The 18,692-nt window shown below is 47.9% G+C and overlaps 1 protein-coding gene across 15 annotated transcripts in view; it reads right to left on the bottom strand.

Annotated features, from left to right (window-relative positions):
- Positions 1 to 18,692, bottom strand: part of ADGRB1 (adhesion G protein-coupled receptor B1) — a 464,876-nt gene that overhangs the window by 56,421 nt on the left and 389,763 nt on the right. For 11 of the 15 annotated variants that reach the window (XM_053246405.1, XM_053246399.1, XM_053246407.1 and 8 more), the window contains 3 exons: positions 9,909 to 9,975; positions 6,604 to 6,689; positions 3,526 to 3,624 (listed from right to left, as the gene is read on the bottom strand). In XM_053246405.1, the coding sequence (XP_053102380.1) occupies positions 3,526 to 3,624; positions 6,604 to 6,689; positions 9,909 to 9,975 (252 nt within the window). The remainder of the gene's footprint in view (positions 1 to 3,525; positions 3,625 to 6,603; positions 6,690 to 9,908; positions 9,976 to 18,692) is intronic. The other 4 variants (XM_053246412.1, XM_053246408.1, XM_053246414.1 and 1 more) reach the window with 1 other exon arrangement.

The raw sequence follows: 18,692 nt of genomic DNA, 5'->3' as shown, positions 1-18,692 counted from the left end.
AGTGCATTCTGAGCACATTAAAATTCCAAAGCCTGTAATTATGAGGCTCAGCAATATTGCTAGCTATGTTATAAAATCAACACATGCCCAGGAAAAAAACCCAAAAAACCAACAACAGCTGCTTATTGCAACACACGTTGTGTACTGGCACTGATATCCAAGTACAAAATATATGACATACAGATGTGACTGCACAAGATATAAAGGCCATTCCTAGTGATGTTGAGGAAATGTGGAAATGTCTTGGGAATTTCCTGGTTCAGGAGCAGGAGTCATTGTGGCTCATAATGCTACTTCAGGTTAATTCATTAATGTATTTGTGTCTATTTATTGTATGTTTTTACTGCCCTATATAAAGCCTTGGGGTGGTCTGCAATTTGAATCAAACAACAAGGGTATTCATTTGACCTACCGGATGGGGAGAGACGGGGTTTCACCTATCTTCCCCCCAGATGCTAAAACAAATGTTGCCTGGCAGGCGGAACACACTCCGAGTCGATCCGCGCTGTTGCAATCCACACTGTGCCAAGGCACATGGGTATCTGGAGGCCGGGGCGATGAGTGTGGTGCATTGGAGGAATCCCCTAAGCCAGGGATCCTCAATGTTGGGCCCCCAGATGTTCTTGGACTTCAACTCCCATAATCCCCAGGCCCAGTGGCCTTTGGCTGGGGATTATGGGAGTTGAAGTCCAAGAACATCTGGGGGCCCAACTTTGAGGATCCCTGCTCTAAGTGACAGGAGTTCTAGACACCTGTCTCTGTGTGCACTCAGGCTCAGCCTGAACACACACACTATCCAGAACGGGTGGGTTAAGGGCATGCTTGTGCCCTTAACCTTGGCTAAAGGCTGGGCTACAAAGTGGGGTTAGTCAGGGTGCGAGCACCAGGACCAGGAGGGATCCCAGGTAAGCAAGTGGGTTGGAGGAAGGGAGGGAAGCAGGCAAGTAGGTGTGGAAAGCAGCTCAGCGCCACCTCTTGGGGGGTGAAGGGACCTGCCCCCTGCGTCTGACGTCAGCAGCGTCTGATGTCAGGCGCAGCATGGGGGCATGGCCTCACTCTGGAATGGGGCCGCCCACCCGTTTCAGAGCACATGCCAGCCAGCGCTGCATATGCAGCTCCTGGCCACGCTGTGAGTGCAACACTGCCGCCATTTGCTCTGGAATGGAGCGTGTGGTCTCATTTCAGAGCGAAGCCGTGCCCCCGCGTCAGATGCAGGGGGTGCGGGGCTTGCTTCCCCCACTCCCAGGCAAGCACATGCAGTGGTGGTGGGCAGCTGCAGTGGCCGCTGTGCACGCCACCACCAGGAGCCAAGCACGCGGGCAGTCTGTGAGGCTGCCTGCTGCTCGCTGGCACAGCGGGGGCCCTCCAAACATGGGGCCTGGGGCACCCTGGTCGCTCCACCCTAAGGCTGGGCCTGAGAAAGCCCACTGGGTTTGAATCAGGAAGAGGGACCAGACCCAATGGCATCATTGGGGTTGTGAGGTCTTGTGGTAGCAAGCATCACTTGTCTTCTTAAGTTAAGCAGGGTCCACCCTGTCTGCATATGAATGGGAGACTACATGTGTGAGCACTGTAAGATATGGGGATGGGGCTGCTCTGGGAAGAGCCTCTGCCTGCTTGCATGCAGAAGGAAACAAGTTTCCTCCCTGGCATCACCAGATAGGGCTCAGGGAGAGAATCCTGCCTGCAACCCTGTAGAAGTTCTGCCTTGGTATATGGCAGCTTCCTATGTTCCTATGTGATGTGGTCTAGTTTGGTTCAGAATCATGGTCTTCCTTTTTCCAAGTTATTATTATTATTATTTGTGGGGGGCGGAGAAGGGAGACAGAAAAAGTTCAGTGTTTCAAACCCAGTTGAGATGGACTGGAGGTTCACTCAAACACTGCTTTTTCCTTTCAAATATATTCACATGGGGGATCCAGTCCTTTTTCCATTTGTTGCTCATGCATATGCTAAAATGAAAAGTGGTAGTTCATATGTACATGCACCCTTCGCAACTACCACTATAGGCATGAATTTTGTACTTAGATATTAGGACCACAGTAAAGAATGTTCTCTAAGAAGCAGCTGTTAGACTACCAATGAGGGCTGGTACACCAGCAGCAACCCTACTTGGAACAGTCGGACCGGAGCTCAGTCATTCCTACTTTGGGTTGGATTACTGCAATGTGCTCTATGTGGGACTACCCTTGAAGACAGTTCAGTAGCATCAGCTGGTTCAGAATGCTATTACAAGGACAGTTGTAATAGGGTGGGAGTTGTCACCCATCAACATCTGGGGACCCAGCTTCAGAACCCTGGCCATAACCTGTTCTCAGGGCATGGATGGTAAAGCACGGTCTCCTGAAAGGGAATGTTGATAAGATTAGGATTGGAACAGGATTTTTTTAAAAGGAGATTGAGAATTTGGAAGCAAATCTCATGATTCTTCCCAAGGAATTCTCCAAGAATTTTCAAGGGAAGGCAAATATTGTTTGTAAGTGAATTTCTCAGAATGTTCCTGCACAATCCTAGCTGAGACACTCCCACCCTCAAACTGAAGAAGAGTCCAGTCAGCAAGCAGCTTAGCAAAAAGTTAGATGTGACATTGGCAGCTACATCATGCGACTAGTCCATTCATGTACAAAGCCAGGGGCGGATTAAGCTTTTTGCTGCCCATTGGCAAAAAGGCTTTTGCCGCCCTCTTACCTTAAACAAAAAAAGGTTTGCTCTTTTTTTAAAGGTAAAAGGGGGACTTTCTCCTCACCCACCCCACCCTTGCTGCAGCTGCTGCTGCCCATAGAGAGGGGCAGCAAAATTTGAGAAGGGGCAAAATGTGCTGCTCCTCAAATTTTGCCACCATAGGCAAATGCCTACGCCACCTCGCCGTTAATCCACCACTGTACAAAGCAGAGGATGGAAGGTCTAATTTTGGCACTAGATGGGGAGCTGGATCCTCTGCCTTACCACTCCCATCATTCAACCTTCTCTGACAGGAGGAATTAGCTTTGGTTGGGGGAAAGTGTCTGGAGTGATAGAGCACAGGGGAGGAAGGGGAGGAAGGAGGCTCCTTCAGTTCCCTTCACTCACATTCTCCTTTGATATAAAAATTAGGTCCTCCACCGCTCATCACTTTATACGTGAATGCACAGATATGTCACATAACACGTGAACATGGCTCCCACCATAATCTCTCAGTCGACCCTTGGTTATGGTATCAAAGCTAGATGTTCCTTTAAGAAAGCTAATAAACAAACTTCAGTAGCCTTGCTGATGTTGGAGGGACTCTTCAAGCCCACAGCATTTGCACTTGTGCTGTAGGATGGGAATGCTAAGAGATTTTAGGAAGCCTAGGCATCTGAATGTGGCCCGAGGAGCGAACAAGAGAGGCAGAAGAGCCAGTGGGGAAAAGGAAAAGAAAATAACAGGCGTGGAAAGGGAGAATGAAAGAGGAGACTTGGGAACGAAAAGAAAGAAAGAAAAATAAAACAGAATCAAACCAAATAAAAAGGAGAAAGAAAAGAAGTTGAAATTAGAGGAACTAACATGGCGTTACTGGTGGCTGTGGCCGAAACTTCAGCGGAAGAAACCACTCCACACTTGGAACATTTGAGCGTGATGCCGTAAAGGGGCACTGCCATCTGACTGCAATTGAAATTAAAAGACTGAAATGAAACAAAACACTTTGCTCGTGAACACAAACAAAAGGGAACAAAATAAATAAATAAAAAGGAAGGAAGGAAGGAAGGGGAGAAGAATATTTAACAACTTTTTTGAAAATAAGAAAATGGGAACCAGAACAAAATGAAACCCCAACCAACAACACCCACAGCTTTAGAGAGAAGAGAGAGAGAGAAACAAAACAACAGAATGGGGAAGTTAACACTCTCAGCTACATTATTCTTGACGTGGGGGAAACCACACAATGCCACCCATCTTCCCCAGAAGCTCAAGAGCTGTGTCAAGTCATTGGGATTGGGCAGAACCGTGTTGGAAAACTCTGACCAGCAAAAAGCCGATACCACAATGCAGAACTTCACTGTTGCTCCCCCATTTCAACCGTATGGCTCTTCTTACTCAGAAACATCCTTTCCAGGGATGGAGCTGTAATAGGGTGCTCTTCTTGGAGGAGAACTGTCAGGTCAGCGCTTGTGATATATTCTCCGGCATGGCATTTCCGAAGTAGAAACTCTACACATTGGATCCCACCTCCCCTTCATCCTACCCTCGAATTTACTGAGCTCATTTGTATGCAAATCTAATTTTTCCCCCTTTCCAACAGAACTCGAAAACCCCCAGGCTGAATTCAACCAGCTGGATGACCTGAGCTGACACAGCTCTTCCAGATGCCTCTGCATTCTCCACAGGGAACATGTTTCAAACAGGTAACGAGATCAGCAGAAGGCCCATTCAGCATGGAGAACACACTTTTCAAAACCATTTCACACGCAAGCAAAAGAAAGAAAACAAAAGAAAAGCAACAAGGGGGGAGATACGAACAGCAACACCCCACATATTTCTCATTGTTTTCATTTTCAGAGCACATTCAACACAATCGATAACCAGTTGGAGCAGGCTTTGATATAATGATTGTCATGTTTTAGCTCAACAGAACAACTCCCAGGAGAGCCGTTCTATGGTGGTGTGGCTTGATTTTGGTTTCATAGTGGCTCTATGCAGTTTGATTGTCGTTCTGTGCGTTGCTAGACCTGCTTTCTGATTAAAATACACATGTTTTAAAACTAATTTTGGAATAGGTGCATGTAGTTTTCCACAGAGTTCAGTTTCTTATGTTGTTCACATCTTTCCCCCGCGACATGCTACTGATGTGCACAGGTGGTACACGCAGATGAAGCACCACAGAAAAGGAATGCTGTGCATGCCTTCTTGTAAGGATGCCACTTTTGCGTATGGCGTCTCTCCTCAAAGCACATCTTTTGTCAGGTGCATCAGCAACACAGAAGGAGAAAGGCAGAAATAAATGGAAGGAAAGGAGAGAACAGCAAAGCTTTATGTCAGCCCAGACAGGATTCCTAAGCTCTGCAACACTCCTGAATCCAGAAATAATGTGCAAGTGGACCTGGTGCAGCTTGGGGGCATCTCCAGAACAACAAAGCAGATGTAGGCTACATTTGGAAGAAGTTCCCAACTCTAAAGTGGTTGGACAATGGAACAGGCCATCTCACGCAGTGTTGGTCTCCAGTGAAGGATATATTCAAACAGAGGTTGGCTGGCCATCTGTAAGCAGGGCTGCAGCAGTTTCCTGGGGTTGGGCTAGAGAGACCTCCAAGATGCCTTCCAACTCTAAAATGAAATGATTCCCCTTTTATCCTCACTACAGTCCTGTGAGGTAAGTTAGGCCGAGAGCACATGACTGGTGCAAGCTCATCTGCTTTCCTCAGGGGCTGAGATGCAGATTTGAATTGGGTTCTGTTTGTTGATAAATTGTGTTATAAAATACAATAGAATCTATCAGCCTCTTGAGAAGTCTTAAAAAAAAAAAAACAGACACAGAAGTCCCAGCCAGTGTTCCCTCTAACAGGAACTCCCAGATGTTGTTGACCACAGCTCCCAGCATCCCCAGCTGCAATAGCTTTTGTTTGGGGATTGTGGGAGTTGTAAACTACATCTGGGAATCCCTGTTAGAGGGAACACTGGTCTCAACTCATTGGGTTTTCTCCTTGAGTCTGCTCTGTAAGGTATGGAGGGTCTGCTTTCTTTGCTAGCCATGTTCCAAAGGAGACATCTATGGAAATGCAAATTATTCCTGTGTGTGGAATCCCAGAGGTAAGAGACGGCAAAAAGGAGATAATTATCCTTAACATCCACCCCACTCCAAGCAAAGAAAAAGTGGGGGGGGGGGGGCGGTAGCTGGTCTTGTGGTAGCAAGCATGAATTGTCCCCTTGCTAGGGAGGGACTGCCTTTGTTTTGTGTTTGAATGGGAGGCTACATGTGTGAGCACTGTAACAAGATATTCCCCTGAGGGGATGAGGACGTTCTGAGAAGAGCACCTGCCTGCTTCCATGCAGAAGGTTCCAAGTTCCCTCCAAGATAGGGCTGAGAGAGACTCCTGCCTGCAACTTTGGAGAAGCCGCTGCCAGTCTGTATAGACAATGCTGAGCTAGATATGGACCAAGGGTTTGACTTGCTGTAAGGCAGCACCCTATGTTCCTAATTCACTGCAATTGCCAATCCCCAGTACATCTGACTCCTAAACCATCCAAGTCAGTTGTGGCTGCTGGTGGGGAAAAGTCAGATGTCCTTTGTCCTCAGCTGCCTCACAATATCAGCCTGTCCACTCAGCCTTCCCCAACTGGAGCTGCTACTGCCACATGGAGTTGGACCCACATCCACCTGATTTGGGGTTGTTTCCACTGCATGACTTAAAAGTGCCCTGTTGCATTTATGCCCTATTAGCAAGCCATGCCGTGGTGAAAATATTTGTTTCTTCTCTTTCAGAGATGGGAACAGAAGTGCAAGTGGATAGTTTGCTCTTGACTTTGCATTTTGGCCTTTTTGTGCTACCATTATCCTGTTCCTCCGCTCCTGCCTGGTTATCGAGTGTGCCTTTTTAATCTCCGGGTTCACTCTTTGCTTAGAGGTATTATTGATATAAGGCATACCCTGCCCGTTCCTTCAGTTTCTTATCTGTTATTCCATCTTTGGATACAAGTTTGTTAAACACCAGAATACCAATAACCATGTTCACCTGTTGGAAGAGAAACAACATTTGTTTGAAAGTCAGATCCGGTCAAATTCTGAAGCACAATCACATATGAAATGCACCCATCTGCCTCTAGGACACTGCTCCCACCTCCTGGCCAGACTAATAGCATGTCTGAGGGGTCAGTAGGACTCACGCCCAAGGTCAGAAGGAAACCTGGATTGCAAGAACAGCAGGTTTTGAATTCTGGTGCATTTTGCATGATAAATGTTTGGTGTCTGGGAAGGCAGACATTGGAGTCACACCAATTTTTCAGGAGAGTTACAAGGAATACAAATCGGACGGAAGGAAACAGTGCGAGTGCATGAGGAATGGTGCATCTCTTTGGTCAAGGATGATGCCATCTGCTTTTCAGCATGCTAAATACAAATCACACACAAGCATGTGCTAGAAGGCGCTTTAGCTAGGGGAGGCTATTAGCTACCCTGATCGCCTAGTGGGTGGTTGTAGGTTGGCTCAAACATTTTATGCTTGTCACATTTTTCTTTCTGCAGTAGCATCATGGGGAGCGGTGCTATGCCAATAAACAAGGTCTGCAAAGGAGAATAGGGCTGGAACTAGGTTTCTCATCATGCACAATGGCATGATTCCAAAATATTGTGCACTCTAATTATACTCCTTTTTGATCTGCTCAACAGCTGGGTATGTTTTGCCTGGGGAAAAGAAGACGGAGCGGGGACATGGTAGCCCTCTTCAAATGCCTGAAGGGCGGTCACTCAGAAGAGGGCCAAGACTGGTTCTCTGCTGCCCCAAAGGGCCGGATTGGGTCTAAGGGGCTTCAGTTACAGGAGGGCAGATTCCAATTGAGCCTGAGGACAGTCGGAGCAATTGGACAATGGAGCCAATGAACTAGGGCTCTCTCTCTCTCTGAAGAGCTTCAAGCAGAGGCTGCCCAGTTAATGGCGCTCTGGCTCTGGGTTTTCTGCACTGAACAGAGGGTTGGACTAGACAAGATCCCTCGGGCTCTTGGAACCGATTATTCTATGATACTGCTCTGTGGATGGACACTTCATTCCAGGAATTTTGCTAGAACCCCAAGATGCTACCGAATGCTGTTTTTGAAGTTGTGTAGGGGCTGTGCCAGATCTCAGCAATGCTGCTTTGATTTATATCAGTTGCGCCAACATTAGTCTTAATGTGCACAGAGCAGGGAGAAGGATTCCTTGGCCTTGTTCCCTACACAAATACAGCCTCATGTCCAAAACACCTTGGGGCTGTTCACACGAGCAGCCCTACCTGGGCTTGCACAGATGGGCAGGGCTGCTCATGTGGAGGACTAGGACCAGTCCCGATCCTGCTGCTGACCTACCGGGTAGCCCAGGGTTTTTCATCTGATAAAAGTGAGGTAACAGGGTGTGTGCGAGCCATCCTACCCCACTCCCCAGTCATGTGGCAGCCTGTCCTACCATAGAGGGCTGGGTGAAGGACAATCCCGACCTCTAGAATGCCTTCAATGCACCGCGTGAGAAGTGTGGTGCATTGTGGACTTTCTGGAGACCTGGTGTCCTTCACTCATCCTCTCTTTCGCTACGCTAATCACTGTAGCAGTGATTGTGTGGCCACGTGGGACAATGAGAGGAAATTCAAGCCAGTCATGTGGGAGGAGGTAAGAATGACCTGCCTCCCCCATACCCAACCTTACCTCGGGATAAACCATCGTGTGAGCAACCTTCTTTATGTGGTAAAATTTTACATATGTAGGATTTGTATACACATACGGGGGACCCACCTATTCAAAGGTCATCTCACCCCATGGCTGGTGCCTAGACACACAGTTTCTAGGGCTGCCTGATTCGAAGGAGGTTAAATGGGGTGGGGAGGGGATCTTACTAGTGGCAACAGTGGGGGTGCTCCTCTCAGTGGCCAGTGAACACCATATTTCTCTCTCTCTCTCTCTCTTTCTCTCTCTCTCTCTCTCTCACACACACACACACACACTTTCCTTTGAAATGATGTTATGTCATTTCAAGAGAAACTGTGGGGGAGGAAGATGGTGGCTACCAGGCACCAAGAGAAGTGCCCATTTTTTTGGGGGGGGGGGGGGAGTAAAAGTAAAGCTGTGCCATTGAATTGGTATCGAATTCTGGCGACCACAGAGCCCTGTGGTTGTCTTTGGTAGAATACAGGAGGGGTTTACCATTGCCTCCTCCGGCACAGTATGAGATGATGCCTTTCAGCACCTTCCTATATCGCTGCTGCCCGATACAGGTTCAGTATCCCTTATCTGAACTGCTTGGGACCAGAAGTGTTCCAGATTTCGGACTTTTCTGGATTTTGTAATGTTTGCATATTTGTAATGAGATATCTTGGGCATGGGATCCAAGTCTAAACATGAAAGATTACTGTCCACTGTATTTTATTTTTTTTAGGTTTTATTTAAAGTATAAAAATGAACAAGCATTGAATTTACGATAACTACAGGTAGCTGTGAATGTAATGAAAACTAAGCTGCAACGAGTCGGTGCTGCAGGCACACACTTCCGGATTTTGGAGCATTCTGGAGTTCGGATGTCTGGATTAGGGATACTCAACCTGTATAGGTGTTTCCCATAGTCTGGGAAACATGTCATTAAATAGGTGGCAATGAAATGAAGTGAGCTAGGAGGGTCCCCTTTCTTTTGCTCCCCAACTCCTCTAAAACTGGAGCTGAAACGTACCCACAGAGAACTTTGGGCTCAGCACAGAATCATAGAGTTTTAGAGCTAGAAGGGACCTTGGAAGTCTTCCAGACCAGCCCACTGCTCAGTGCAGGAAATGCATGCAGGCTCTTTCAGACATTATGCGGAAGGTACACAGAGGCTGGGTGGGCAGTCAGAGACCACCAAAGTAAGCAATCCTCCCTCTGCACATGTTCAGGTGAATCCAGGTACTGATTAGTTCCGTTTCACTTATATAGGTTTATTATTTGGATGCCTACCTTGCTATTCAGAATCTTAAAATCTCTGTGTTCTGCACACAATATGAAATGAACTATCCTCAATCGCTGATCTTGAAAAGTGCCTTCACTCATATCAACCCATCAATATGACAGTCACACTTTTAAGAAATCCTGAATACATTTTTCCATGGAAAAAGGTCTTTAGCAGAGGCGCATTTGCTTCCCTTCAGGGGTAGAGAAATTCTTTCAAGCATGAACTTTTGGGGGAGTTGCAATGTGGGGAAAGCATGCATGGACAAAGTATGCTAGGAAAAAAGATCAGATACCAAAACGACAGCAGCTGCTGGTCCCACGAAGGCATAAAGCAGACCTCCTTCTAGAGACAGCCAGCAACTAGGAGAGACAGAAAGCAAAATAAGACATTAGGACAGTCGCACCACCAGCCTCAGTAAGGCACTGCACAACCGTCAAATCAGCAAAAACCAAAGCCACAGAAGTGGGGAGCAGCTCCCAGGAAGCAATATGCTCACAAAGGGGACTAATGGATGAAACATTGTTCATTCCATAGTCCCTGCCCTGGGACTATGGAACACGCTCCCTGTTGAGATACGATCCTACCCATCTCTGACCATTTTTAAAAAATATTTAAAAACCCATCTTTTTACTCAGGCTTTTCCAGCTTCTTAATCATGTATAGGTTTTTAATTCTGTGATTGATTTTTAAATTGTTAGTTTTTAATTGCTTTCATGTGTTTTGATGTGTGTTTTTAACTGTTTTATCATTGTGAACTGCCCAGAGACATGAATGTGGGGTGGTATAATGAATGAATGAATGAATGAATGAATATGAACACAGCAGTGGCTAACGTGTGGCCAGGGCAGTGAGAGAGCAGCCAAACAGAACCTTCCGGCGAACTGCACCAGTGCAATGCAGCCTGGACAGCCAGCTCAGCTCAGCTTCTGCATTGCTGCCTTTTGTTAGCACCATGGCCTGCTTTTCCCGACTGCCTGATCATCGACACCTGCGGGCATTAATTACATCAGCCCTGTCTCAGAGTCTCTTTGTGAGACGCTGGGTTTCTGGGGCTGATAAGGAAGGAGGGTGCATTGGCCAGCCAGCTTGCAGGTGGCCGTCAAAGGGGGCTGACCTTTGGTGCCGGGCCTTTGGTGTGGGGCTGAGGGCTGGAGCCGAGTATATTCTTTTATGGCTGCTTCAGAAGCTGAAGCTGCTGCTGAGAGAGCTTCTGTGGTTGAGTCTGGGGTGAAGATAGTCTATAACGTGTCTAGGCTTGTCTCTGTCTACGGCTATTCCAGTGGTGGTGGGGAATAGAAGAAGTAACATGGGCGGGTCAGCAGGCCCTTACAGGGGAAGTATTATTATTATTATCCCCGTATGATAGATGGGGAAGGATGAGGCTGAGGAGGAGTGGCTAGCCTAAGGCAGAGGTTCAGGGCCGAGGGGAGAGTCAGGCCAGGGAAATCCCAATTCACAGCCCATTAAGAGGATTTTAAGCTTGAACGGGCTATGCAGCCATTCTGACGGATTCCCCCCTTATGCATGGGAGAAGAGACTGCCAAGTGTAGGGACATCATCCTCGATACCAGCTGTTGCTCTTGCCCATTTTCCAAGTTGGTTAAGTCTTTGCTTTGGGCCTCCTCGCCTTCCCTCTTCACCCATCCAGTTTCACTGAAGACATCAGCACGATTCAGACGCAGTAGCGCACCGAGGTCATTTTGAAACCCGGACCTGAAGCACTTGGGAGGCCACTCTTGCCGTGAGCCCCTCCCCTGCTGCTAGGCCCCCGCTTAAAATGGTTTTTTAAAAAAATAAAATAAAATAAAATAAAACCTGCCTGACTGAAGGCACCCCTGGAGACTGTGGCTGGCAGGCAAGAGGTTGGCCTTGCGGGTGGGGTGAGGGAGGAACTTCTGTAGGCAGAGAGTGTGTTGGCGCACCCAAGGATAACCCACATTTGAGGGGAGGAGGCGCAAAGGGGGGTACATGAGCCCCGTGCCCAGCCTGCTCCCCTGCTCGCCCCGCAGCAAGAAGACTCAGGCTGGCGGCCAGTGCCTGCTTCTTGGCTCACATGGCCCACTCCATGTCCCCATTGTGCCACCAAAGGATGGAGGGAGGCAGCAGCTGAGCGGCCATTGCAGCCCCACAATGCACCTTCCTGCTCGGCCCTGTGTCAAGGCAGCGGCAGCTCCTCCTCTGGCCAGCCAGGAATACTCCACCGCATCTGTGATCCCCTCCTGCCAGCTGTCCTGGTCTCCCTCTGCGCCTGGAGAGGCACCCCCAGACTCCCCTCAACACCTCCTTCCAGGACTCCTCCAAATGGGAGGAGGAAAGCTTCTGCCACTACCCCACACCCATTGCAGCAGAGGGGCGGGTGCAGGGTGGCAGCAGGTTTCTGGAGGCCCCCCAAAAAAACATTTGGAGCCCCCACCGGAGACAGAAGGCCACAGACCAAATCCCCAAGGTCCGTGGCTAAGAGCCCCTCTGATCAGACATTCTAATGTACAAGTGTATAGACATCAGTATACTCATACTGTACATATTTTTGTGTGAATAAAACGGAGCATTAATTCTAAAAGTGGACCTGGGTACGAGCTTCTCAAATGCAAGGTACAGATAGGAAATGTACTGCTAAACCCTGGTTCAATGCAAAATCTAAGAGAGGAGAGCTGGTTTTGTGGTAGCAAGCATGAACTGTCCCCTTTGCTAAGCAAGGTCCACCCTGGTTTGCAGTTGAATGGGATCTTGCATGTAAGATACTCCCCTTAGGGGATGGGGGCAATTGGAAGAGCAGAAGGTTCCAAGTTTCCTCCCTGGCAGAAGCTCCAAGATAGGGTTGCCTATAACCTTGGAGATGCCGCTGCCAGTCTGTGTAGCCAATACTGAGCAAGATGGACCAAGGGTCTGTAAGGGTGTGTGCATGAATGTTTCAACCTTGGCTAAAGGCCAGGCTTAGAAGTTGGGTTTGGCTGGGTGGGGGCGCGGGATCCGCACAGATCCTGCTGCTCCACACGAGCAGCCGACCAGGCCAGGCTGCTGTAGGGCTTGGCTGATCATGAGAACAGCCTTCTAACCTTCCAGACGTGCTACAACCTTAGGACTGACTACATTAACATTTGGATTTCGGATTCCCTTGTGTCTGCTCTTATGGACAGTTTCAGCCACAGCATCCTGGACTGGCTATCATGGCAAACCAGGAAGTCTTCCCTGAAACTGGACAGGCAAAGGGGAAAGAGATCGGAGGAAGGCGTGCTCATGCTTGTGGCTCATTTCTGATCCAACAAACTGTGGTTCTTGCAGCTGGGTGTATAACACCCGAACTATGCTTATGGTTTCCCACTTGGCCTGGTTGTTATTATGGCGCACTTTTTGTAGGGTTGGGAGGCCAACTAAAATTAAGTAAGCCATGGGGACAAAGACCAGGGAACAATAGTTACTGGAGAGATAAGGCTGCAGATGGCACTGAAGCCCAACAATTGCAGGCCTCTGAGTGCCTTGATCAGACCAGCTCAGTTCTCCACTAGCCAATATTTGAGGCTTGGTCCCCCTGCAATGAACCCGTTATGTTCAATTTATTTCAAATCAAGTTATGTTATGTGGATTCCAGATAAGAGATGCTTTTTACAGAACACTTGAAAAGTATCAGAATTCTGAAGGCCAGTTGAAGGTGGACGGGAATATTTCTTTTTTTCTTCAAGATAAGGCCAATGTTGCATTTGTCTAGATTAATTTGTCTCCTTTGCCAGATAATTTCATTGGTTCACTTGCCAGTTTCCCTCTGAGCTTTGGGAATCTACCACCTGGACATGGAGAGTCCCTAAACTCTGTTCTGATAACACTGCTGGGCTCTTCTCCCTGGAGCTCCCATTCATTTTGCTCTTGATCGCATCTGCTCCCATTCAAAACCATGCCAGCATTTCACCTCTGGGAAGTAGTGCCCCATCAGGCTTTTGTGGCTCCAAAGCAACATTTGGAGAGAATCCACAGATCAGTAATACTACATATTACTACTATGCAACAGGCCCCACACTCAATATTTGGGGTGAACCAAAAATGCCTCAAATTAAATTCTAGTCATGCACTGGCAGAAACTCCATAGCAGCCCAAAATAAAGACCATACTGAGGCTATTCACACGACGGTAGAAAATTGGGCTAGCCTCCGCTCGGCTGCGAGACTGGTGGTTCTTGAGCAGGTAACTCGCTCAAGTAGCCCACCCCTAAAACCGAGTTTGTGGAACGAGCGCTCCACAAACCCGGTTTTTAAAATTGTGAGTAGCCGCGGTGTGGGTCTGCGCCATGGTTACCCATGAGTAGACCCCTGGCAGGAGGCTGAAAAGCTGCTTCCTGACTGGGGGGTCTCCCCAGTATGCCCTGCATGCTCACGCAGGGCATACTGGAGCTTCTGGGGGCCATGCAGCCCCAAACTCACCAGCCCCCGCCGGCTCCATCACAGAGCCGGCAATCGTGTGGGCGGCCAATCCGGCTGTCCAGGGCTCCCGCCCTGATCGTCTGCGGGGAGAGCGGGCTTAGCTGATTGTGAGACCCGGCTCACTGTCACCACTTCTGCTCCTGAAGTGGTGATAGAACAATATGCCTCAGAACCCTGTGGAAAAGTATACATTGATAATTATCCTTGTTCACTATCACTATGTGGGTCTTGTGGTAGCAAGCATTAATTATCCCCTTTGCTAAGGAGGATTTTCCCTGGTTTGCATTTGAATGGAAGACTACACATGAGCATTGTAAGACATTCCCCTCAGGGGATGGGGCCGCTCTGGGAAGAGCACCTGCCTGCTTGCATGCAGAAGGTCCCAAGTTCCCTCCCTGGCAGCAACTCCAAGACAGGGCTGGGAGAGACTCCTGCCTGCAGCCTTGGAGTAGCTGCTGCCAGTCTGGGTAGACAACACAGAGCTAGATGTACCAATGGTCTGACTCGGTATATGGTAGCTTGCTTCCTATGTTTCTGTGTAACATACAGAGATGGTATCCAAAACTGATAGCTCCGTCAATTCTATTTAACATCCTTTCCCAGGGCCCCTCTGTGACAGTTGATTGTATTTGTAGTTGACTGCGACAGTAGACAGTGTGTATTTCTGAGGCTGGGAACTAGGGATAGATTGGGGATACTGTTGGTGTACTATCCACAAATGACCAGGCTCAAACTATCATACTTTGGACACATTATGCGAAGACCCAGCTCCCTTGAGAAGTCCATAATGCTGGGGAAAGTTATAGGAAAGAGAAGAAGAGGATGACCAGCAGCAAGGTGGGTGGACTTGATTACGACAGCAATGAATGCACCACTGAGAGACCTTAAGGGCCAAGTTGAAGACAGATAATCCTGGAGAGAAACTATCTATGTGGTCGCTAAGAGTCGACACCGACTTGATGGCACTCAATCAATCAATCAATCAATCAATCAATCAATCAATCAATCAATCAATCACCATCCACCCCACTGCCCAACTGACTCCCTAACTGAGCTTACGGAGTTCGTCACGGAGTTGATGTTGGAGTCACCCAGACTTTTCATGCTCGGGGACTTCAATATCCATTGTGAGGCTGACTTGTCTGGTGCAGCTCAGGAGTTCATAGCGGCCATGACAACTATGGGCCTATCCCAACTAGTTTCAGGACCAATTCATGTTGCTGACCACACTCTCAATTTGGTCTATTGTTCAGATCGGGGGGGGGGTGTGTTCCGTGGGTGGGAGATCCTGTGGTTTCCCCATTGTCATAGGTGGACCACTACCTGGTTAAGGTTGGTGTCACGGCCACAACCCAGCCCTGCAGGGGTGGAGGACCTATTAAGATTGTCTGCCCGAGATGGCTGCTGGATGCAGTCAGATTCCAAAAAGCCTTGGAGGGTTTAGATGTTGGTCCTGCCAGCGATTCTGTCGATGCCCTGGTGGGAACCTGGAATAGGGAACTCACCAGGGCTGTAGACATGATCGCTCCTAAGCATCCCTTCTGACCTGCTTTAAAAGTGGCCCCTTGGCTGAAGCAGCAAGGTAGGTGACTGGAGCACAAGTGGAGGAGAACTCAGCTCACAATTGACAGGACACAGCATAGAGCCCATTTGAAGGCTTATGCGGAGGCGGTGCATGCGGCAGAAAAACCATTCTGGTCTGCACGCATTTCTTCTGCAGGCTCGCATTCAGCAGAGCTGTCCCGGGTTGTGAGGAGTTTGATTCAGGCTCCTTCCATTTCAAACCAGTCCCCGGAGACTTTGCTCTGCTGTGATGCTTTTCATGGGTCCTTTGTGGACAAAATATCCTGTATTCCAGCCGACTTGGACTCCACTATTTCTGCAAAGACTATGTAGGGGGTGTCCAGCAATCCCTTTTACAGTATTAGATTGGATCAGTTTCAATCTGTGATGCCTGGACAAGGACAAGGTGCTTGGGGCAGTGCAGCCTCCCATTTGTTCTCTGGATCCTTGCCCAACTTGGCTGCTTCTATCTAGCAGGGAAATTGTTGGGGATGGCCTAGTTAATATCATTAACTCATCCCTGAGGGAGGGTAGGGTGCCTCCTTACTTGAAGGAGGCAATGATTAGACCACTTCTTAAGAAGCCTTCCCTAGATCCCTCAGTAATTGATAGTTATAGGCCTGTCTCCAATCTCCCATGGTTGGGCAAGGTGATTGAGAGAGTGGTGGCTAACCTGTTCCAGGAAGTTTTGGAGGAAACCAATTATCTAGACTCATTTCAAATTGGCTGTAGAGCAGGCTATGGGGTTGAGTCTGCCTTGATCGGCCTGATGGATGACCTGTACCAGGGAATTGACAGGGGGTGTGACTCTGCTGGTTCTTTTGGATCTCTCAGCAGCATTTGATACCATCAACCATGGTATTCTTCTGAATTGCCTGGGGAAGTAAGGGATAGGAGGCACTGCTTTGCAGTGGTTCCACTCTTATCAGGCAGATTCCAGATGGTAGAGCTTGGTGATGGTTGCTCTTCGAAATGGGAGCTATTATATGGAGTCCCTCGGGGCTCCATTTAGTCACCAATGGTTTTTAATATCTACATGAAACCGCTGGGTGAGGTCATCAGGAGATTTGGTGTAGGGTGTTATCAGTATGCTGGTGACACCCAAATCGATTTCTCCTTATCAATCATCATCATGAAATGGCATTCACTCCCTAAATGCCTGCCTATCAGCAGTAATGGGCTGGATGTGGGATAACAAATTGAAGCTGAATCCAAGCAAGACAGAGGTGCTCATTGTGGGGAATCGGCATCTGAGGTTCCCGGCACACCCATAATCTGGAGAGGTCCATATCTAGTTTACCACCAGTACGTCTGGTGGAGCTTCCGAAGCAGGCTTTCTCTGTAACAGCTTCTGGCCTATGGAATGCACTCCTGGCAGATATCTTCAGTTTAGGCTCGCTATTGTCCTTTCAGAGAGCCTTAAAGACTTACTTGTTTGGCCTGGCCTTCCAAGGTTTTAAAATTGTTTTAAAGTATTTTAATTTGATTTAAATTGTGTTAAAATTATTTTTATATTGTTTTAAGTAGTGTGTTTTAAATGATGTTTGTTCTTATGTTGTTTTTTAAACTAGTTGTACACCACCCAGAGCCTCTGGATGGGGCAGTTTATAAATGTAATAAACAAAATAACAATAATTACTACTATTATCAGGGGTTATCAATCTTGGGCACAGGATTTTCGGGGTGGAGTGTGGATGACTCTTATCAGCCTGAGTCCCCCAAACTGAGAGGGTTTTCAGCCTCTCCCTTCTCTTTTCTCAAGGTAAACATCCTCAGCTCAGAACCTTTGTCTTAGATCCTCAGTCTGATGCAGAGCTATTGTCATGGCCAGCACTCAATCATCGGTGGGTGTCTGAACTAAAATTGGCAAAAGGGCCTGAGCGAGCCATCTTGACTGAGGAAAGACAACTTTGTGCTGTTTATTCACAGCCTTGTTGTTGCTGAGAACAGCAAGACAGCAGAAGCACCTGTTGTTGTGCACTCTGCACATGGCTTTCGCCCCTAGTCAAAACAAGGCTGAGCTTGGAGCATGAGAATGAAACCACTGGCTTCTGGCTTGTTTTGAATTGGGAGGGGGAAAGTGGTCATGCAACTGTTCATCAGAGCCCTGGACGATATTCTCAGGGCAGAAGCGAAAAGACCTAAGTGGATACTGGCATGGATCGGAGACACCAAGGATGGAGAAGTCAACCTGGGAAGCAGTTTAGCAGGCTGTCAGGGGGAGAGAGCATTTTATTCTGAGGCATGCCTTTTCCTATTTTTGTTCCATTTGCTTACTTGCAACTGTACCTTGCAACTGAAGACCTCAGCTCAAGTGTGTGCCTTGACTTTATGTCAATGACTGTTCTGCTTCTTTTGTTCTTGTTATGAGCAACAAAAGAGATATGAAGGGAGGAAAGAATCCTTCATCTTCCTCGTTTTTTTTTTAACTTGCCAGGACAGTGTGTGGCCAAGCAACAGCCTAGGACCAGAGGGTTCCCTTGGTTGGATGAAAAGCCCAGCTGAGATAAAGTACACGTTCTTGGCTGGCACACTCTCCTCTGCCTCCAGCAATGTGGTACAGATGACACTATCAACAACAACGGAGTGATTCCCGGCATTATGCAATGGCTGATGGCTTCACAACAAAGGGAAGTGATTTTATATGGATGGATGTGTTTCCTGGGCCAGTGATATGAATGAGGAGTAATGAAAGGCAATTCTCCTCTTCTTCAGATCATTGGTTTTAGTCTCTGTGGGTAATTAAGGTCAAAAGTTAACCTACTCAACTCACTTCTAATGCTCCACACAGTAATTGAAGGAAGAATTGAGGCTAATCTATGACAAGAGGAGGACTCCCAATTGATGGACGGATGTATTTGGTAACCACATCACAGGAGTCAACGGATGCAAATCGATCCCAACACCTCATCTGCATACCATTGCAAAATCTGGAATGATCCAGTTGCAAAGTCGCCAGCAGGGAGTCGGACCCCCTGCTTTCAGGATGAGGCATGTACTGAGCTGCTTTTACGAAGGTCCCCCTAATGCCTAACCTTTTTTTAAACCAATGTTTAACTGAAATAGGCATCCCCGTATGTTAAATCCATTTAGCCCACGCC

The sequence above is a fragment of the Hemicordylus capensis genome, chromosome 4, assembly GCF_027244095.1.
Source record: "Hemicordylus capensis ecotype Gifberg chromosome 4, rHemCap1.1.pri, whole genome shotgun sequence".
Taxonomy (NCBI): Eukaryota; Metazoa; Chordata; class Lepidosauria; order Squamata; family Cordylidae; genus Hemicordylus; species Hemicordylus capensis.
The sequence above is the reverse complement of the archived record's forward strand: the minus strand, read 5'-3'. Positions and strand labels throughout refer to the sequence as shown.